General features: G+C 41.7%; 1 protein-coding gene across 3 annotated transcripts in view; it reads right to left on the bottom strand.

Moving 5' to 3' along the window:
* LOC111227307 (cytohesin-1) overlaps positions 1 to 23271 on the bottom strand; it is a 44521-nt gene extending 21250 nt beyond the window's left edge. The window contains exon 1 of one of the 3 annotated variants that reach the window (XM_022752741.1): positions 23014 to 23271. In XM_022752741.1, coding sequence (XP_022608462.1) covers positions 23014 to 23032 — 19 coding nt within the window. In that variant the 5' untranslated portion in view covers positions 23033 to 23271. Of the gene's footprint in view, positions 1 to 9308; positions 9541 to 17215; positions 17532 to 23013 lie in introns of those variants that run through there. The other 2 variants (XM_022752739.1, XM_022752740.1) reach the window with 2 other exon arrangements.
* Positions 23272 to 23911: the final 640 nt, after the last annotated feature.

Genomic DNA, 23911 nt, shown 5'->3' with positions numbered 1-23911 from the left:
GTGCTGTTTAACCTGAAGTTATCAAACATTCAATACGCTCCCTTTGAGTATAATCACGGTGCCCACTCCTGAGCTGGTGCATCCACATCCCCTTCAACAACTACATTTTATTTTACATAACCCCTTTTCTCTTGTGAAACTTTGGTGCATTTAAGGTTTCTGCTTCACTTGAGTCCAAAATCTTGTTTAATATTTTGACCATGTGTGTCCTTATCTTTTGCCTTTAAGAGTTCACTGATGGGCAAAGCAGTTTTTAGTGAGGGCTGGGTCAGCAGAGAGCTCTGGGAAGGTGACATAGAGGGAGATACCAATTATAGCTCCCTCTCCCACAGCGGCAGGGCCCACTAATACACATTGTGATTGCCATCCTGGCAGAAGAGGCTGATGTCTCATTTCCACCCAGATCACCGAAGAAGTCTCCTTGGAAAATAAGGAAATTAGGATTCTGAGTATCTCTCAGACCTTGCCCCTCCTCCCTGCAAATGTGACCCAATTTAGGGAGCTCCTCTCAGCATACAAGGACCAAAAAAAAAACTTACTAACTAAATAAGCTCCTCATCTAAGCCACCCCCAGTGGCCTGAGTGAAGAGGGTCACAATATACACACACAGGTGTACTTATAAACATCTCTATGCTCAACACGATCTAAATGGTGAAATGACACAGTTTATTGTGACATAGGATGTATTCTCTCTCCATCTACTGTGTATCCTCATGTTTTACAGGGTAGACGCTCTATGGAGGTTTTACACAAAAGTGGGATCCTGCTTCTTCACAGCAGCAGATGGAGACATCAATGAATATATTTACACCACAATGCTGCCTGTGATCTGCTGACTATGAGAATATGCAAAGTGATACACATCCATTTCTGTAGCCACGTGTTTCTGTGCCGGAACATAATTACATTTTGATGAAGTGCACAGACTGATCGGGGCAGATGAATGACACTGGTAGCAGCAGTCTCTCCCCGCATAAGGCTCTTCATCTGTTCTGTGTCTACAGCTTTTTTCCCCCTCTGTATCTTTATGTGGAAAAAACTGCATCCATTTGGTCCTTGCACATTTTCCATTAGACTTCACTACCCTCCACCTCTTGCTCTCTTGCTCCTCCATCATCTCTCCTCTCACCTTTCTAGCCAGTCCTATCTCTAAAACACAACCAAGAACATCACTTTTCTTCAGCTATCCTCCACCTTCTCCCCTCCCCCAAGTGCCTCAAGGCTGTTGTTGTTGCTGCTGTACACCCTTTGTCCTAATAGTTACATGGATAGCTCCCTTTAAACTTGCTAAAACACAACCTCCACCCCCAAGGTCCCTTTAGTCTCCAATCAATCGACCTCTTGCCCGAACCAATACGTGCGCCTGCTGTAATAAGAAGCAGTCTACTTCATGATGAGGTTTAATACATTCAGCACAAAACTCACCCATACAAATAATCGATTATGTGAGCTAAGATGGGCAAACATACATGCACACACACACACACACACAAATAGGCACACCAAAGTCTATTAAATAGCTCTAAGGTTTCTGATCTTTACTGCTGTTTGCTGCTTGAGAAAGAAAAGGTCATTTATAACACAACTGCCTAATCTGCTGATCTCTGATCTGAGACTGAATCTCATTACTACGGCAAATCTCAAGGGGACTCTCCCTCATATATATTTGAAACCACACACCCACACACACGCTCACCCCTTCAGCCTCTGAACCAGACAGCCTATAACAAAGCAGAGCAGGGGCTGTGAAGGAATGCCAGTTGGTAACATGGGCATCATGCACCCAAAAGAACTTGTTCACCTCTCACCTCCCGGCCCAAAGCTGCCGCACACAAAAACAGAACCCAAACTAGACCAAAAAGGACTACCATTTATGGATCAAAAAGCCACAAAGCGTCCAACCTGACCTGGCCCGAGGGTAGGAGGAGGTGAAGGGGGACAGAGGGAGGGAGATAACAGGAGAAGGAGCCCTGTGTTTGGCCAGGGAGGCGTGGGACGGCGAATGGCAGGAGAACACAGAGACAGTGGGAAGAGCAGTGGGACGATCACAGCTCTCCCTTTGTGTCTGCAAGTGGCCTCTCAGGACATTCCTCAACAAGGCCCAGGCACAGGGACTGATGGCTTAAGCATCCTTGGCTGTACCCCAAAGTTTAGGCTTAACATTCATTTGTTGGCCATCACAGCTTCCTGAAACCATCAAAATCATCCCTTTTGTCACATGAAGTCACCTGATGAAGTGAAATTTCAAATCTCAAATCAAAATGTCAGCCGTGAACATAAAATCCACCACTGCTGGATGAACTTCCTCACTTTAATTGCTTAGATACATGATCCTAGAGAGTCAAACAAATACATGCCCTTTTGGCCACCCCCTTCACCCCCCGCTGACATTACCATACTGCCCTGTCACTGGCCTGCTGCACCAGTACTCAATCATGTCAACTGTCAGTCAGGAGCTACATTCATTGCCCTTAAAGGCAACAAGCCATAGCCCAGTGCAGGAGAATGACATGACACCCCAGCAGATACCTCCATGGCACAGAAAGTCAAACCACCCCTGGTTTGATTTATATGATTTGATTTAAACTTTATATGGCGTTCATCCTAGCTCTTTTTAATCTCGGTAGCATGCATTGTCTCCAGCTTCACTGATTTAATCTTCAATACAGTTAAAGTGTGGAGGGGGTGGATATAGAGTCAATGGAAACTGACCAAAGTCCCACATGACAGCAAGTTCCAATAACCAAAAGCGACACAAACAGCCTTGTGGAGTGTTACACAAAATCACACAAGCATCGGCAAATTGAGTTGCTAACCTGACTGAGAAATCCTCCAAAGTGTCACTTTTCTGTCTTTCCAGAATGCGCCTTCTCTTTTCCTGCTCCACCTTCATGTAAATATAAAAAAGACCAGCAGTCCCTTCTTCTGTCAGCTCCTGTTTAATGCAGGCGAGCCGGACCTCAACATGTCAAGAAAAGGAGCCTGCTCCTTCAGTCAGGCAGAGAGACACTGCCGGGTGTTTCAGATATACAGCACAAATATCAGCTCCCGGCCTGCTCACAGCACACGGACACTGACACAGTCCAATTGGGGAAGGAGCTTTACTCACTATCTCACTCCCTCCTCTCCCTCTCTTTCTGTTTTGCTGTCACTACCATTAACATGGAGGCTCCACCCAGTGGACATCCCCTTCTCTGCTGCTGCCGCCGCCTCCTCTTCCTCCGCCTCCTCCTCCTCCTCCTCCTCCTCACACACACACACACACACACACACACACACAAGGGAAGGGCAATATGGGCAAGATATATGAGCCTATATAAGTCAATAACCACGACTGTTGTCCTGTGCTGATGTATATGTTGTTGAGCTTACAGGAGTTGCCATTTTCATAGGTTTTCATAGGTTTTCCTAAGTATATTTTTTTGGGAGAAACCTTCATGAATTCATGAAACTAACACAAATCTGGACACAATTTACTACTCGAGAAGTATTGATTTTGACACCGAGCTCTAACCCACATTTACAGACACACAGTGTTTTAGAGGGCAAGATGCTACATCAGGCGACCCAGAGCCACAGGCCCAACAGATATATCATAAAGACTGCCTTATGTATGAAATGGGTCATTTTCAAAAAGGATTTATTCAAAGTAACATGTAGCTAATAAAAAATATCTTCCCTCAGTGACCCCAGAGCTAATATTAAAAAAAAATACAAATAAAACAGTACAGAAGCTTGACGGTAAACTATATATACAAGGAATTCACCCCATTATCTCCCAGAGAGACAAAGAGGAAGTCATAAGCTCTAGTATGAGCTATTGTTATGAGTCAACACTTCAAGTCAGGTTTTCTCGGTCCTGACCAGTCATATGACCAGTCATAATATCATTATCACCCCCAAACTCCAGTTTAACAATGGAGTCTGTGCTGAAGACAAACGTGTATTTTTATGGTGAGTATAGCGCATGAGCATTATCCTATTGCCAATGATGCTTGTCCAAAAGATTAGGCAAGATTCCAAGCATTCCTCCTCGTCGTGTACCAAGCGTTGTGTTTTTACAGCATGAGTGTGCACTTGCCTCAGGTATGTCTGCAGCTCAGAGCAGACTCATGTCTGTGCGGAGTTGGATGAGTCAACCTGGAGCCCTCTGCTGTGCTGGCTGCACTTTGCAGTCCCACAGTGACAGAGCTTCCTCTGACTAGTCTCAGTATGGGATCCATGTGTTTGTGGAGTTGAAGACGACAAGTGATGATTAATATTCTGCATTAGAGAGGATATTTATGTGGAAATACACCTTTCTACAGAAGGTTCTTAAAATGGAACTGCAACAGTAAAGACACAAACCTCAGAAAGATAAAAAATTCCATCTTGGGATGACAGTTCGTACTAATTCAGGAAAAAATTCATTAGAAGAGGCTGAAGAACCTATTTCTCTACAGACATCTCTACACACAATAATCTAATACAGAAGTAAAGAGTTGTGTTTTGAGAAAAGGATAAGACTGGAAAAACCCGTTCATTTTGTCATGCTATCACTGTCAGAATTGCCTTTACATTTGTAAAAAGGTATTAAAAAAAAACCCTGCAGTTCAAGATCAGGCATATTCACCTGTGTTGTTCTGGGAAATGCAGGAAAAAACAAGGTGAAGTACAAGAACACAATACAACGTCACCTGGGGACACACTGCATTTGGCCAATCAAATACATACAATCACACATTCCTTGTGAATTACTCCCTAACATGAATGCTGCATTTCTACCATTTTTCCTCACAATCATTGAGACCAAAGACAGGGGCACCGGACACAACATGTCTTCATCAATGTATTGTTTTAATACAGCGGTCTGAAAAGATGAAGGTAACTGGTATTTCACTGTTAGCTGTCATTAGGGTTAGAGCTAGGCAATTTTTTTAACCTCCACCAAGGCGACTATTTTTTCACCCATTTCTGTTTATTTGTCAGCAGGATTACACAAAAAGTACTGAACCAATTTGCAGTGAACCTGGTGGAGAATGGGCCAGGGAAGATCCCATTAAAGTTTGGGGCAGATCCAGATAATTTATTATGATTTTTTTTTGTCTGAAGTCTGGTGGTTGGTGGTTGGTCAGAGTGCCCTGCTAGTTTCATTATCAATGTCAATATTACAACATAACATGTTCTTTACAGCGTTAAATAACATCAACTATTTAGCCTTGTTGAATTAACATGAGTGGAGGTAAGTCACACTATATAGTCACTGGGGACAGAAAGGAAGGCTGCTCAAACATGAACCTGTCTCACCCCAGGAGCACATCGACATCCCCGACAGAGAGCACACTCAGTCTGCCAGCAGTGTTAAAGCTGCTGTGCAGGAATGCTGGGACCAGAGGATATAACTTGGTGGGAACTGGGACTGAAGAACGTATAGCTGGGCCTACCACCGTACACACTGCCTCAGTGTAAAGCAAACATACAGACAACTCCACAGCTCAAACATCCTGCAGCTGCACACACAAACATGCAATCCAACATTATATACACAAAAGATCAGCTTTCTTTAATAATCTCCATTCCATTTTATAGGCATATCAACATTAATTGTTTTGATAGGCCAATGTGGAGGCTTCTCGTTGTTTTTCCTAAAAAGCGGAAGCGCTATTTCTACCCACAATGCATGCTTTTGTCCTCTGATGCTGTTGGCCTTGATTCTTATCGGGGCTGTCCTACTGTCAACATCCTCTCTCGCCAGTAAAACACACACACACATAGCACACACACGTCCAGAAAACACATGATGGGAAAGCTGAAGGTGCCTCGAATCTATTTCTTATTCAGTTTTCATCTCCACTTCTCTTATATTTTCTTTATTTTATGTTCTCTTTTCTGGGGCAAAGCGGTGTACAAATTTCAGCCCACACACAAACTGTGGGATGTCACTTCCTGTCAAATATATTGTCAAACTCTCAGCTTCCTGTTTGTGAACTGGTAGATAGATCAGGGGAGGAGTGAAAACTGTGGCTAAACCCACCCATCCTGTGGGAAAGGCAATAAAATAGCCATTCTGTCCAACTTAAATCCTTCAGCTCTATCACAACATGATTTGAATAGTTGACAAAAACCAGGGGTTGCAAAATGCTGCTCCAACAAAGCAACTATAGAACTCAGCATGCAGGGCTCAATTGTTCTCCTCTTTGACAATGGTGCCAGATCTTTCTCGTAAATCAGTGTATTCTTTGCTTTTGTTGAAAGAGATAACACACAAACTGATAAGTTGTAACTATCCCTTATCATTTGTAAAAACCTGATAAATGTCTGCTACTCCATGTACAGAACAAAGCATGTATATTCGTGCACTGATGTTGTCAGTTTAACATCACTTCCCTGCAGCCAAAACAACTTGTACAGAAATAATGCTGAGCAGACAATGCAAGCACTACTAGAGCATAACCAAACCCGACCGGCACCTGAGCTGCATTTGTTTGATAGGCAAATCAGCACACTCCTTGATAATGCGCTCACTATAGAGCTCGCGCCTGCTGCCATTTTGAATTTCCTGATAACAGAGGTTTGTCCCGAACCAGGCATGTCTATACCTGCTGCAGACAAACCTGGAAGACACTCAAATCAGTGCTGGAAGAAAAGAGGGGAAAATAAACCGAAGGCTAAACTGTGCAAGACAGAAAGAGAAAGACATGAGTAGAGCTAAGACACTGATACAATTTTGACTCCCAGAGAAAAGAAAGCTGTGCGACTTGATACGTTTCTGACTGAGTGGCTGGCAAACTCTTATCTACCGTATCCTCTCATGTACTTAAATGTTTGGGAACAGCTGATCTATTTGGGGAACACAGAGGATATGGCTTGTCACAGGCCTGTATGACGATAGGTTTATACAACTTCAATGCAAATCGGCCATAACTGTTGACTGTGTTAACAGTAATGTAGTGACATTTAAAGCTCCTTAGGTACATCTTACTGTTTGCCTGACAGGCCGCATCATGAGAGAAAACAGGAAGTCTAGGTATTGGGCTAACTAACAGTTATGTTCATTAACATTTAATCTGTCAAGTATTTCTTTGATTATTCAATTAATAATTTAGATTAGAAAATTGATTGTTTCTATTGTTTTGTCTGACAAACACTTCAAACTCCAAGATATTCAACTTACTGACCATAGACTAATTGATTAATTGTTTTCTCTCAAGTTTAGACTTGGATAGATTGTGGACAGGAAATCTTAATAGCAACTGCCTTGATAATATGATCACGGAAATTATTTTTCTATACTTGCTTGTGGCTTACAGCTTGACATGAACAATTAATCAACTAGTTCAACTTTAAAAATCAACTTTTTAAAATCTTCTAGAAACTATAAACACTAATATTTGCTGATAACACCATTGTTATGAAATGTATACATTAATCTATCTGCTAATAAAACTTCTTAAGAGAAAACTTTGGACTCTGACAACCCATGATTGGCAATTATTAGTAATAAAAGAAAACAATAATATAAATAAAAGGTGAATAATAGCATAGCATGGTCAAAGTCTTACATTTAGCTTATTGTTACTGTGACAAGCCACTGTGGTTAAAATACACTATAACTTTGTTTTATTGCCCTTTTCTTTGACTAGTGATACTGCCCTGAAAAATGTCAGCAATGCAGTCTACTGGGTGTTGCTGAGCTACCAAACCTAAAACTTACAACAACATGAAGCAACAACAACACCCCAATGCATTGAACAGTAGATACTTTTTGTCCACTTGCATTAAAGCAGTAACTATACAGAATGAAGACTGGTCTGAGTGGAAAGGAGGGCTGCAACTGATGCACAAAGAAGGCTAAAATATGATTATGGGGATAGGATGGCGATTATCAAACCACCGGGGCATTAGTGCCAGGCAGGGCACATTGTTCTGGAGGGCCCATTAGAGCTCTCAGCGCCGCTCATTAGGGAACCATTAGTGACAACTACTTTAACTTCCCAGACCACCCACCTCTAAGTGGCAGAGACAAATGGACTCGAAGAGAATCGACTGTTCCCCTCTCTCTCATCTCTCTGCCGGCGCAAACAATGCAGCTGTGTGCCAGCCAGGCTCACGCAGGGCCACTGAGGCGAGATAGTGTGTAAGGTTCTCCCTATATCCATCAGCAGAACAAAGGAGCAGCAGCATGTAACAGGATCAGTCAGTCAGACTGCTCTCTAAAACGATTAACAGTGACGCAAGTTAAGGGTGCTAATTAATACTGCAAGCTAACCAAGCCACAGAGAGGAAAGTGTCATGCTCACAAACAAAGGCTTTCTGTCAGACTTCAAAGGTATTTATGCCAATACAATAATACAGTCAATAATAACCTTATGTAGAAGAATTACAGCCATGTGTCAAAACAAGACAGAACAATATTACAGCTGTTAGAAAGGGCTTATCTGGATAATATAGTGATTTTAACTAAGAAAATCTACCCAAAGGCAGATATAATAAAGAAAACTTGAATGCAACATAGGAAATCATGTGTTGCCTCGTTGCTGACACTGGAGGAGTTAACTGTCTGCTCTCACACCTGTTGCTGCTGAGACTGAAAAATGACACTGATGATGTTCCCTCTGAGCCAAAGCCTATTAAACTGATAGACCAGTGTGACAGCCCACTGCATGAAAGACTATGCTTTAAATGTGTTACTGAACTGTTTATTCATGTGGTTAAGAAATGACACCCCCAGCACTAAAAAAATAAATCTATAAATACAGAGCAGACACACAAATATTTAACTGCAGTGACCTATTAATAACAATTAAATAGAAAAGGAAATAGTTCATGTAATATGCATAAAACAAATAGAAATGACTTTCTTTTTAAATATCTTAATATTCCATGATTATTTAAATTGGATCCACTTGTATCTTTAGAGTATCTTACTGTGAACTGACAATACAAATTACAATATATTTTATATTCTAACGTTGTAATTTTTTGTTTATGTGTTTCTAGAGGAGGCAAAGGAAGTGTAGTCGTTTTGGGAAACCACAGGGGTTGATAAAATATAAAACAAAGCTGACTCAGTATATACAACAGTGATGGTACAAATTGCAGCGTAGTAAACACTGTAAACAAGGCCAGCCAGACGATCCAGCCTTCCCTACACACAGTTGGCTCCTGAGATTTACTTTGAAAAACTTCACCCATAAATAACGGCTCACAGTTTAATACTGCCGGATAAACGTCTGATAAAGACGGTTTTCAACTACACACACTCCCGTGAAGACATTGAACGATATTCACACGACGTAAAATGTATTTCCTCGACTGTTTCACTCACCTATCCCGTCTTCTGATTTTAACACCATGCTGTCTTTGCCTCGCAGGTCCCAGTCCAGAAAGTTTCCACAACGTCAAAACTTTGACTGTTACAACAACAGTTACAACTATCTATTAATATATTGACCTGTTTTAGTTTTTACTCTCGAAATTAACAAATACTCTAGGGAATGGTATCTTCGGTAAATGAAGGGTGGCTCTGTCGACAGCTCAAAGGAGTGGTCTGAAGAGTCGGAGGAGGACTTTAACCAGCCAAGCTTTCCTGCGCGCGGTTCTCCGTCAAAACACGTGCGTTATACACAACGAGCTTCCCGTCAAGACTTTCATAATAAAACGAAGCACGTTTATCCTGACTGCAATGAGGACGCGAAAAGATGGGTGCTCTATTTAAGTTGATCAGAATTACTATTTTGATTTTTTTTCTTTTTTTTTTTTTTAACATTTTTGACTGGGGCTACAAATTAGATAGTTTAGTGATCTGCATCAAGACACTTTAGAAAGCACAAAAAACTCACTTTCATCTCCAGAAATGAGCTGATGCAATTCAATATTAGGTGATTTTAAAAATTTACCAAATTTTGCTTTAAAATGCAACTGAGATACATTTTATTGGCTGCACAGGGGTTAAATCAAGTCACTGAGTTACCCATGTGTCCCATGATGACCCTCCCTTGAAAACAGAATAGGCTATGTGTGGTAAAATGAAACCCTTGCAGATTATTAAAGTCAGTGGTGTATTGAAATTTGACCTGCAGTCAAGGAAAATAGCAGCTGCTCAGTAAGTTCAATAAATCTTGAGTTGAGAAATTGTCTTTGCATCACTGTGAGTGTTATGAGTTCAACAACAACTCTGCATGTATTGTAAATTATATCCATTAAAAATAGGGATTAAAATAAAATACTCAAATTGCCCCAGATTCCCATTTAATTGCATTAGTGAAAATACACTGAAGCAACAGTTGCCTCCTCAACAAATTAAGACTAAACAGGTTCTGTTGGTGGAGCCTACTACAAATACGGCTCATTTAACATTATTTAAGTGTAGTTATAGACTTATTGTGATGGAAACCGTGCTCCATATCCGGTAACAGTCCCGTCTCTGCTGACTTGACGCGGCTCAGGCTGAAGGTGCAGCAAATGGGCCAGATGACGCGTCCGCCGCCTGCGTTTCCACCCTATTGCCTTGGGCACTCTCACGCACTCTTTCTCTCTGACACAAACACACACACACGCACACACTACACCGTTGTTGGGACTGGGCCGAGTGGGGGCAGGGAGTGTGATTGACACACACAGATACAGTTCACTGCTGCTGATCTTGCGCATATTGCTGCATTTGATTCACCACATCCGCCAAAAGTAGACGTGTGTGTGTGCAGTCAGTTTTACCCAAGAAACAAATGTAAAACATTGTTTTAGAAAATAGCAACAACACCTGTCTGTTGCAGAGAAAACGCATAATACTTTCAAACACCTGTTGAATACTGAAATTCCTATAGGCCTGATATCAACACAGTACTCATTAAACTATGATTTTTTTTTGGCCTTTATGGTATTTTGTACATTTTTTATTTATTTGCACTTGAAATTGCATGCGGAAAATTTGAAAGCTATCATTCTAAAAGCTATAATGCAAATACTGCAGCTCTTTTTTTATCATTATGGGTTTTTCAGTGGTTCAGCTAAAGAATTGCTTGACATTACACTTACATTATGACACAAGTAAAAGTTTCAGATCAACACTTTCAGTTGGATTTGCCATTAATGGCAAAACTGGTTCTACCAAATCCTGGTGAGAGTGAGCAACTTGTTTTATGTATGATGCAACTTTCCTCTCCACCAAACCATCATCTTCTCAGAGATGAAAGCCTCATCTTTCTGGATTTATTACTTTCATATTTCAGCGTGGCCCATCAACACACAATATATTCACATTTTATGCTGCCTGTGATCAAAGACGCATCTTACCGGGGTCTCTTTGTTCTCGCAGGGAGACATTTCTTGGCTGCATATTTTAAGGAAAAACTGTAAGGGCAGACAGAAGAGCTACTCGGCTTGCTATCACCTTGTTAAAAGTAAATAAATCAGCCTGCTGTTTGTATAACACCTGCAGGACTGTGCTACTGTCAGACAGGAGAGGCCCGAGCCTGTACCTTCTTGTTGATAAACACAGGAGGGCCAAGAGGAATGCTGCGCTCACAGCCAGTGAAAGAGGCCAGGTAGAGGGAGAAAACAGCTCCTCTCTGTCTATCTTTCCCTCTCTCCAATCCTATTGGATGCACTAGGAGAAAAAATGTGCAAAAGACTTAAGGTCTGGATGCACTTTAATTGTGTTGCATACTAGCACAGGAATCAAGACCAAATACTGGGATTCACCCCTTGTTTGAAGACCATATTGGCCCAGAGAGTAAAATCATTAAGACATCTTTGTAAAGTCCAACAGTCTGCACGGCCACTTCATTTTAAGGGGCTTGTCTTCAAGCTGTGGGACATGAATGGCTCAGTTGTGCGGCCCAAACTCAACAACTGACAATGCAGCCTTTGTGCATTGAACCCTATACACACAAAGTTTCAATTCATTGTTATGAGTTCATCCGTCCCCATGAGCACCGCTGCAAATCTGTGCTAAAGAACCTAGAGCAAGTGAAGCCAAAGAGCTGTTTGACCTTTTAACTGATCATCATTGATATCAACACATGAAGTTATTGTTGTCTGCAACTTCCTGATCTACACAAAGACGTAGAAGTAATCCTTGAATAATGGTGATGTTAATGGAGTGTTTATGCAAACATCACATCAACGTCATACTGGATTGCAGAGTGTAAAGAGCTTTTGGTTCCTGCATGTTAAAAGATGCAGCTGATTAGTCGATTCAGTGAGCTGGAGAAATTCTTTAAAAGTTTTCTTCTGCTTTATTCATGAATCAGTGTGCATCAGTTTGAAAATAACAGGAGCACCTGATAATTTAAAGTATACGATACAACAACACCATGAACTCATGGTCTCAAATGTTACAAAAATATGGATCAACACCTTTCTTTCCTTATCCAAGGTCTGGATTGGATAACACTGTCAGATGATGCTATTATTTTGTCCATATCTGTGCTATTATTTCCTTCTTTGTTATTTAAGGACACAGAGAATTTGCTTTGCAATAAGGGAATGGTAATTTGGTTAAAAAACCAAGAGAAAGACTCTTTTCTTGACAACTTTCCAGCAGCAATGGGAAGGAAACATCTTTAAGCAGCTAAACCTGCATAAGATGAAAGTAGCTCACTAACACCTAAGAACATTTTGACAGAAGCCTTGCTCATAATATGAAGTAGCTAAAGTAGTGTACTATGTTAAGCCTTTGGATTACAGTGTGTTTTGAAGTGACACAGCCACAGGGAAAGATGCCTTCCACCAAGCAAAGTGTAACAACAAGCCTCTGCCTCTCCCTGCCTTCTACCTTTAAACAGCAAAACAGCACAAGAGACTAAGAGGAAATAATTAAAAATATAAAATGTGTTGCTGGCTACGTCACCTCCATACACTTTAATGATGTGTTCCCACAGAGACAACTCTGACTTAAAATGATGAGAGCTACTAAATTCAGCACTTACAGGGGAATTCCAGTAATTTAGTGCTTCACCTCCATAATGTTTTTTAATGATTATATATATATATAAAAAATAATAATATTCAAAATTGATGCAGCAGAGACTGAGACTCTTCCCAAAATCATCAGTCATTTCCCTCATGTTTTGTAAATGTCTTTCGAACTCCTTGCATTTACAATGCAGGCTTTCTATTGAAAACGTGTAGTCTCCAAACACAAGCTAAATCTAATTATATCATTAGGGTTATGTTCTCAAACTTTAGAGAGCACCCTCCTGACTGTACAGTACAGTAAACAGTAAAGTGATGATGATCTGTAACAATTAGTGGAATGATCCTTTAACATGATGATACTCCCTGAATAGAATAGTAAAGCTGTGTTTAAAGCTGACTTTCTTCTTCTTCTTCTTCTTCTTCTTCTTCTTCTTCTTCTTCTTCCTCTTCTTCTTCTCTTCTTCTTCTTCTTCTTCTTCTTCTTCCTCTTCTTCTTCCTCTTCTTCTTCCGCTTCTTCTTCTTCTTCTTCTTCTTCTGTGTATGAAAATAACTTGTATCCTATGAGAAGAAATGCTGAGAGTGACCCCTCCTGGCCATTTACAATAATTACAGTTACTACCTGCAGAAAAAAGAAACGTAAGGAAATTTAACTCTTTTTTTTTACTTTAACTGAGTTCATAAATAATATCAGGACACGCACATTGCACACAGGCCCAGACATTGTCAAACAATTACTTACATATTTGCCTGGCATTTCGAAACATTTAGAGGTTAGTTAGCTGCAGGGTGTTGGGTCATGTTACGCAATGGTATGCCTGTTTTTTTTTTCTCTGCCTCTTTGACATCTTAACAAAATTCAGCCCCAGAAAAAGGCTTATTGAGAAATAGGAGGTTAGTGTCCCCACACCTCCTTGAAACAAGCAGGCTTGAAAAATGGCTCTGTTAAGATTACAGCATGCATGGTAGACATTCTTTGGCATAAGCTGTGGCTGGAGTTTTGTTGCTCCATGCATGACTAATTTGCACAAGCTGATTTTGAAACCACTGCTCTCTTTTTACAGGTGCAGTCAGAGGTAATGACACCTTTGGATCGATAGACCCTATGATTTTCTGGTTGAGAGGGAGTCCACACCTGAGCAATTACTGACATGAGTTATATAATAAATACAAGAATACCTCTAGCTTTCATGTCACTTCTCTAATGTGTGTGCGTGTGTGTGTGTGTGTGTGTGTGTGTGTGTGTGTGTGTGTGTTTGTGATGGTGAAAAAAATATACTTGGCCAGCTCTGCTTTAAAAATAGAATGCTCTCCACATTCTCTGAACAGTAAATTTCCTTTATAGCAGCCTACAGCAGAAATCACTTCCACTTACACACATATACATGCAGAAATACTGCTGTCAGAAGCTGTGACTTTGCAAATCAGTTTTAGAAAGAGGGTATGAAATGCAGAGAGCTGACAGCCTGTATGTCCAGGAGAAGTCACTCTTCCACATGCTAGGCTCACAGCATTTTGCACTGCTCTCGTTCCTGTACTTGACATGGTCACCGCAACAAGCACTATCACTGCCTTGGGAGACTACAGGGTGATGAAGCAATTGCTCATCTGTAATTAATTATGCATAAGACTGAGTAATAAGCAGTCCTGAGGAATGGCAAAATAAAATCCCTGCTGCTCATAGACGGAGTGTGTCTGCAGGCATGAAAGCTGATGAGCATGTCTGCACATGTACAGTATAACAACGGCACTTACAGCACAATATGTCTGAGATAGCCTAAAAAAAAAAAAAAACAAGCAAAAACAATATGTCTCAGTCCACCAACAGCCGTGCTGCATCTCATGCCATTTTTATCAAGATAAAAAAAAAAAAACAAAGCGAATCCTCCCATGCCACCAGAAAAGAGATAACTCATTTGGCTTTCATGGCTGTATGGATTTCATCTGCCTCTCTATTTGGATTCCCACACACTCCTCTTGGAAGCAGCTCACTGGCAGAGTCTGTCTGGTGTGGTTCAGCGTCCAAAACGCGTCAAACTGTGTGTTTACCAGAGATCACAAGTGTGTGTTACCAGAGGGAAAAAAAAAGAAAAAAAGTTGAGTCTCACCAAAATCTTCTTTCATGTAAGTGTGCACACAAGCTTACTGATAATCAGTGCACAGATGAATCTGCGCTTTACTTTGTCCTTGTAATGAAAATCTGGGGATCACAAGATAGGAAGAAGAAGAAAAAAAACCTCAAATACTCACAAACCAAACTGGTTCAGCATCATCACCAACCATCAGTGTACCATACTTTCCCTCACAACAAGCTGATTTTGCATATATTCTCAAACACTTTATAAACTGTTTATGCTCCCAAACAGATCAGTGTGTCCTCAACTGCGCATGGAGCCCACATGACTAATTTTACATGTCAGAGAGCCCCGGAAAAACCCGGAGACGCACACCTGCCTCACTTGCATGACTGACAACATGTAGCTGCTCTGATATCAATCAGCTAAATAACTATCACGTGCGCTTTAAGTGATACACTGCCCGCCATCAGTGTCCGTCTGTGTCCTGGGAAGATTAATATGGCATGTTGAATCACACTCACAGTGAGTGAGAATGTTAGATTCACAGTAACATTTCAAGGTGTGAAGGAACATAACACTGGACATGTGCTTCATTCATTTGAGATGCAAAGGAGCAGATTGAAACATCAGGTTGTGTCCCCTAAGAAACATGACGACTTTAAGAAATAAGATGTCACTAGACGAGGTCAGCCATTAAAGAAGCCAAGTGACTTTTTTTTTTTTTTTTTAAATCTCCTCACTCATGTTTGCACTAGCTCATGTTATATTTTAGCAGTGATGAAATAGCACTGCTGATACAATGGGAACTTGCTGGACGACCATTAGATGAGTCACGCATGAATCACTTGTATGATTCATGATTAAAAACAGAAACACCAACACTTCCAGTACACCGCCCAATCTCTTCCCACCACTAGGGGCCCAGAATGTAATGGCTGCCATCACAACATGAGTGTTATTACAGTTTAAGCAACAACAAAAAAAAAAAAAAACCTGACATGAGCGGGCGGGTGACAGATGAAGTGAAGCCTTTGGGAATGTATTGCTTCAGACTGGAGGCTGAATACTCAAACAACAAACCAACATTTAACTAGAACTCATCATGCTTTTTCCTCACTTCCACCCGACATGTCAGCCACTTTTTGTTTGCTTGACAGAAATCTGTGAAACTCTGCTGTCACCAGAATGATCCAGATTACTTCCCCTCTTGAATATTCATAACAAAACTGAAGTCCTGTCTTTTCACACACGTCCCCGGTGCTGATTCAGGTGTTTTGAAACCACTGAGACAGCACCGCTTCCCCTAGCCACACACTCAGTCAGCTGATTCACCAGGACCCAGTGAAGCCGCTTTAGTCATGTCAACATTTCCAATGGGAACCCGCACGCTACCCTGCAGTGCAGTGTAATACAATCGCAACACTTAACAACCAGCCCAAAACAATGAACTGCATACACACACAAACACACACACACAGAATGAAGGAACAAATCTGGACAAATGGAGACAGATGGTGAGTATAAACACAGTCCTAAACAGTTCCACTCCTGCCTACTCCTCTATCTGTAATTAAACTGGGAAGTACTGAGAGCTGTTTATCCAGGTTTATGAGGTGATCTCCAGAAAACACAACACTGCTGTCCCAGTTATTGAAGGATGCAACAACTTGCGACTGGGAGAGGAGCAGAAACAGGAGGTTTCACTTTGGTCAGTTTGTGGATCTGCTATATGTGTCTGAATACAGATGTGAGATGATCATGAACACAGTCAGTTCAAAGTAGTTTGGCTGCTGTGGATGTGTGTGAGACCTGCTGAAGATTAGAGCCGCTCAGTAAGTAATAACATTAGCTCACCCTCTCTCAGTGTGTGTGTGTGTGTGTGTGTTGTGTGCACGGGGCAGAGGTTTTAACTTGTGCTAAATGAGAGAGCCTCCTTAAGCCGCAAGAAGCTCCCGCTATTTCTGTCCAACTGTTTGTTTTCATCTCTGTCGGAGCCGTGCGTTTGTGCCAGCGGCCACACAAGCACGCTGTAAACACAATGACACTGTCAGTCAACAGGTTATCTAACAGAGAGAAGTCAGTCAAATGTAATTGTAATGATCAGCTCTAGCCACAGTGTTCAGTGCTATAAGGTGACAGTAATGCTAAAACACATGGCAACAACCAAACCAACAACAACAACAACAAAACTTCAATGGAGCATGCACTACAAGGCCCACAGTCCCAACTTTACTTTACCTGGACCTTGCTGGGGCGGCTTCACAGCTGGACACAAGAATGTTTGAAGGCTTGACACGCAAAGTTCACTCACTGTCCCCATAGCTCCAGTGAGTAATATGTGTGTTGTGTGTGAAGGTCTGTCTCTGTCAGTGGCTGTGCCAACGTCCAAAGCTGCTCCCCCTCGACGAGTCAGACTGAGATGGAGGACAAGGGGAAGTTGCGAAGGCCCAGACTCCCCCGCTGAGGCTGCTGGCAGTCACTGAGCTCCCAGCCGCCCTTGTCCACAGAGAGACTCCAACTGTCAGGTCCTGCTATGTGTCACTCTGCTCCACCTAATCTCCCAGTTGGATGAATTCTCCACTCCCAGAGGCCAGTCTCTCAAACTCACCTACTTTCTCTTCCCCCTTACTGGAATGTGCAACTTGCTAGGACGCTGAAATCACTTCTGCTTTCTCCTTCTTCCCCTTTTGCGCTATCTCAGCCTCCCTCTATCCTCCTCTGCTCTCTCTCTCTCTCTCTCTCTCTCTCTCTCTCTCTCTCTCCTTCTCTCCCACTTGCACTCTCTTGCTACTTTACATATTAATTCAAGCAGATATTCTTAGACCTAACACATTGCACATACAAATACAAAAGCCAGGCTGTATTTCAAATCATTTATTAATGTACCCCCAGGACAAATGTCTGTTTTCCTTTTGCTGCAACCAAGTGTGCCTGGCACCATTTAAAAACCACCATCATTGGGAAAATCAACTAAAGAAACAATGGGAGAATAAGGAGAAATTCAAAGTTTTACTGCGCGCGAGAATCATGGCGGCCTGTCAACAGCATGTCGCTCTGTTTTGTGTGGTGCAGTTTTTGAGTTCCATCTCTACCCTCTGTTTCTTTTAGCTTCCAGTCCCTCATCAGTTGTGGCTTCAAAAGCCTTGTACATAAAGTCAAGATTTCATTGTTGCTTGGCAACGGAGTGGAAGAAATGAATTGCTCCTGGGCAAAACACTGTGAGCCATTTGTTTTGATTAGATTATTTTCACACCTATTGAGTGTTATTCACCGCCACAAAATCACATTTTGGGGTCTTGGAGTCACGTAACACACATGGGTTTCTTCTTCACACACACATACACACACACAGTCTTACAACAAAATAAATTGGCCTGGTTCTGCCACAGATGTGTTCATAACCAGCGACAATCGATCACTTCCTCTTGTGGAATAAAGCGGAAATATTTACCTCCACTCTTGAACCAGCACCACATCTGCCACTCTGAATTAGCCTACATGTCAATCACACAAAGTGTCTCTCACTCCTCAACAACAATCTCTCATTCAATGTCAGTCATTAATAAGCTCTTTAACTCCGCCCTCTCTGTCAATCATTCACGCCATCATGGCACGGCATGTTAGCAACAGGCATGTTAGCAACAGACTAGGTGGCAATAGCTGAATGTCGTGATAAGGTGGATCTGGCACTTGCTTCATATAGGTTTTGCATGGCTGCGACATCACTTTTGATGTAGCCATCATTGCCCCATTCATTGCCACAGGGCCGAGCGCCTCATAGTGACCCCTGCCTGAACTGCAAAGTCAGTCCTGGCCACTTTAAAATGCTGCAGCTGCACATCACCCAGAGGAGCAGCTCTGTCACGGGAGGAACAGCAGCAGAGGACACAGTGAAGTCAGCACAAATGTGCCTCTTCTCTTTTTTAGTATGCATATTCTTCCCCCACTGCTCAGCTCCACCTTAATGTACCTCTCTGAATGAGTGTCGAGTGTGTTATCAGCAACTCACAGAGAACCCCCAGAGAATATTAACTTGTAAACAGGTGGGTGTAGATAGATAGATAGATAGATAGATAGATAGATAGATAGATAGATAGATAGATAGATAGATAGAGAGTAGGTGTGTAGAGTGCACTCTGCAGCCTTGTACCTGGTTCTCCCTGCATGCGAAGTTGAAAAAAGATTAAACTGCAATAAAGGCAGTTGAAAGCAATATAGGCAAATTTCAATTCATTATGCTTAATATTACCATAAGGACTTATGTGTTATTTCAAGTAAAGTGCAGAACACTCTTAGAGACTTACAGCACCAGTAGTACTCACTTGAAACAGTTTGGACAGCCCTTAAGGAGAGGGCCCATAGGTGCCTAAACTGCCCATACACAATGATCAATTATTCAGTACAATAGGTCTGTTATTATACTTCTGAATGACTATTAGATCACACAGAGTTCATGTTGCTCTGGAGCTCCACCACTGTCCAAACACAGTGTTAAAAAAAACTGTTGGGTTTAAATTTAAACAGCCTCCAAAGTTACAGACAACTGCTTTTGGGCACATTCACACACAAAATAGTGCAAAAGGTCAACAGCCTTCCAATGGAACTAAGAAGAAGAAAGAAACTCAAGGGGAAATGCTTCTGTCTATTCACTAGAATAGCATAATATCTATAAAAGCCACTTATATCACAGTAACTTATTATGAATACAGCATTAATATTGTATGAGCTCAACTTTTAACAGTTGCTGTTCTATTAGCTGACTCCGCAATCTGTGCTTCCAGGTGGAGGGTGGTTGGTGTAAAAATAATTTTCCCATAGCAATCAATAAAGTTTCACATTACAGAAATCATTTGGTGCAGCCACAACTATTGTATGAGATTGAATGTGCACCTGCATCGTGGTGCAAACATCATCATTCAGCAGGAACAGTGGCTGATGAGATACGTGATTTCCTCAGTGCGGTGCTGTGTACAGTAGAGCCTCGAACTGGACCCAAATAAACAGTCTCCTTTAGCAGTTATGCATACATGCCACCAGGTGGACATAGCACGCAACAGCACCTTTATTCTTAGTTCACTAAAGAGGCCAGAAGGTTTTTGGAGTTTACCGAACAGCAGACTTGGCTTTAATTCAGCTGTGAAATTTACGTGGGTAGAACGACTAAAAGTGGAGGACCCATGTACAAATATTACAATCAGAAAACCTTCAGCTGCCAGAGAGGACAGTCTGAGACTGAGAGCTGAAAATCAGCTATACGTTTGTCAGGTAGGCAGACAAGTCCTCTGTGATGAAAGCGTTTCCCCGGTTGGATATAAACCTATAGAGAGCTTGCTGATCTGTGTTGGTGGAACTCCTACATAGCAGCCTAATGTTAGCATCACCTTCAGTGACTAACAACTGGCTGGGGGGGGAACAGAACAAGCACCTCAGCTGGTACAGCTCAACTGAATATACTCACCACAAAGAATGAGGTTTATCAACCTTAATATAGACCGACTGTGCCTTGCAACATAAAGTTTCAGCACTCATTGCCCAATTTTCATTTCAGCTGCTTTTAATGTTAAAAGGTTTCATATCCCTCGTTTGTCTGCGTCTCCTTGTCTGCCTCCCTTTGTGATTGCTGTAGATTTAATGATGACAAACAAAGGGTTAAGTTTGTTATCACTGTTCTAAAAATGTCTATATTTAGATTGGTATCTTGCACAATTGAGTAAGAAGATGAATTTCAGCATCAGTGCACATTTGCATTGACTTTGAAGTGACAGATTTCAACTTCTCTTCTTTTTTTCCCTTTTTTTTGGGATTTTGATGTCACATTTCTTTTTTTTTTTACTCTTAAAAAAAGATATGACTGCATAAGTCCACTGAGATTTCGCTGCGGCTGCTGCTGCTGCTTTGACAGTCTTTCTTCGAGTGTACTTTGAACATGAGAGCAGCTTAGTGTTGGAGTAAACCTGTCTCATCATCACATGGGTTGAGAGTAACAAGACACAGCAGGAAAACAAGAAAACAACGATACCTCTGACATGTCAATCACTCCGCAGAGGAGGAGGGGTCAGACTGAGAGGAGAGATGACACCCATAACCACAGCAACCACACGTACGTGCGTTGTAGTGCACCACACCTGCGAACAGGCACACTGTTTCCTTTGTGTGTACTCATGTCATTATGCAAGGAGAAGCTTAGCTGCACTGACAGGTGCAGGTAGATGGCAAAAGTGCAGGGGAAAAAAAAAAAGAAGATAAAACAAAGATATTTTGACACCCTGCAGCTCAAAGCTTTTGAAGTGAGTCTTGAAACAGAGCTGCACCCAATGAATCCCAAGATAGCTGGTTTCGGGCACCAACACCTAGCAACATCACAGGAACAGAGTGCAAAAAACACTGTATGTTAATCCTGTCCTAAATTTCAGAAGGTTACACACAAGGCTATAAAATGTTATCACAGCAAGGCTATAAAATATACAGATTATCTTCAAACACACGAATATGACAGTTCTTGTTGCATAAGTCTAGTCTACAGTAATAATAAAATAAATAAAGAAAAAAAACAAGGCTGTACCAAAATAAAGTCTGTCAGAGTCAAGTCTTGACAGCGGATGGATTACTTCTATCCTCTCTCCTCCTCAGACTTCAATTATGCAGAACAGTCACGGTGCTCAGGGACAGGAGAGATGATATGACTTGTACTTACTCATTCAGATCCACAAGCAGTCGATTTGACTAAGGAGGTGTCAGGGACAGTGAGAGTGTTATTTGACTGTGCTGGGAGCTTCGGCACGTCCCTTCTCTTATGCCTCGCACTTTAGCAGATAATTACATAATCGTCCACTGATTCTTCAGCTGAATTGCAAATAGGAAAGTACAGACGAGGGAAGACGACTGCAAATAAATATGAATATCCAGCTGTGGGACTGAGAGCAAACATGTTGTATGGGCTGTTCAGAGTGGACTACTGTGCACCCTACAGTATAGTGTCTGACATGACAAAGACTCAATGAAAAGGCCAAGACTGTAGATTTGCAAGGGAAGCATTTGTATATTCTCTTTTGACAGAGGTTGAGTGCAGATCAATAATCTCAAAGGTGTATTTCTACTTAGATTAGACTAAAACTTTTTTTTTATCTCTTATACGTGACTCACAGAAAGCCCTCCCTTCTTCTAACAGAGCATGAGTTCTCGCAATGAGGCCATTGCTGGTGGTTCTATTTTGAGATGCATTAAGATCACAGAAAAAACTAAACTGCTAAATAATTGAGACGAAGACTCTATCACAGCCCAAGCTACCCATCAGCGAGCTCATCGTGGCCTGACATCATGAGCTTAGATGATGTCAGGACATTGAATTTCCTGTAAAGATGGTTGATTTTGGCAATGAGGGCAGGATTGTAAGAAGGCATTTCATAAAAAGGAAAAACCTGTCATCTAAAGAGCCTATGCATCTCAGAATAGACGCCAACATCAGTTTGGATCATTCCCATTCTCATAAGAGCAGGAACTTTTCTGTATCTCACTGCCTACCGCCGTGTAAATATGTGGATTTGTATGGTGCCCATGGTGCTGCCATAGCTGCAGTGTGTTGCTTAATAATTCATCACACATATCTTTTTATATCCGTTTGGCTGTGAGAACCACAGAGGCCACCTGTTTTTGAGCTGGTTTATAAAAAATCCAACAGGGGTAGGCTACATCCTTTCATGTGTATGCATGTAAATCAGATAAACACATGGTAAAATATGACATAATGTAGTGCAGGAGCTAAGTCTGCTGTACGTCATTTCAACTTCTCATTTCAACACTCCCACAAAGCAACATGACTGGCAGGAGTATGAACATCTATGCTCAGTCAGTGGACTACAGTCTGTCGTTTCTGATCACTTGGCACAGCAGAGCACGAACACTAGACACCAATGCTAAAAAAAAAAGACAAAAAAAAAACAAACAAAAAAACATGAACTCATGGTAAAATCAGGAGCTTGGATCACAGCATCCATTAAATGCCATGCAGTCTATGTAAGGGTGAGATGAAGACATACCGTAATTCTCCCCCTCCATCCTGGTGGTCCTGATGCTGCTGCAGGCGTCACTGTCCGGGGATGTCTCTCTCGCCAAGCGCCCGCAGTAATCCGGATACCTTCCTCCTTCCTTCCTCCCTTTCTCGGCTCTTCTTCGCCCTGCCCTCGCCCTCCTTCCAGGATTCAACTTGATTGCAGGCTCACTCTAAGGTGCTACTTTCCAGCTTGTTGCTGTTTTGTTTGTCCCCCGCAGCTGCCGTTCAGGATGTGTTTGCAATGTGCGAGTGTGCTTGCCGATGCTGGCTGCTTGCAGTTGATACGCATCCAGAGAAGCCTGTGCACATGCTGGCCCCTCCCATCCCAGATGTGATGTCACGCTCTAACTTCTCTTCAACCAACAACTTTACTGAATACTGGTGCGATTTATGTGATTTACAGTGTAGACTGCAGACACTGCTCAGAAAACCTGGAAGCAATATAATATTTTGTGTTTATGTTGAACGTGAGAGAAAACTCAGTTTCCATAAGCTTTAAAGCCAAATAAAGACGTTTGATTAGAGTTTTGTTTTAACAAAATGTATACACTTTCAGAAAAATGACCAATTTTTACTCTAAAAGTCCACACCAATTTAAGAATGGGTAGAAAATGCTGCATTGCCCTTAAAACTTGTTTTTTCCCACTTGAGGGCAGCACAAACAAATTGTGACATCACATTAGTAGATGACCTTGGCAGCCTGCACCTACCTACCCTCTGGTCGTGTCCGAGCTCAAGTCCAATGTTCACTTTCTTTTAGCTCTGTAACTCTGTTTTTGTTTTCTAGTTGCTAAATGCGGAACTGTGTTCACCAGCCAGTCACTACCTTTGTCTGTTTGCCCTTTAGTGCTAAGCAGGAAATGAATAGTTGGTTTTTAGAGCTT

Source organism: Seriola dumerili, unplaced genomic scaffold (genome assembly GCF_002260705.1).
Source record: "Seriola dumerili isolate Sdu_G_001 unplaced genomic scaffold, Sdu_1.0 BDQW01000169.1, whole genome shotgun sequence".
In the NCBI taxonomy this organism is placed as follows: domain Eukaryota; kingdom Metazoa; phylum Chordata; class Actinopteri; order Carangiformes; family Carangidae; genus Seriola; species Seriola dumerili.
The sequence above is the reverse complement of the archived record's forward strand: the minus strand, read 5'-3'. Positions and strand labels throughout refer to the sequence as shown.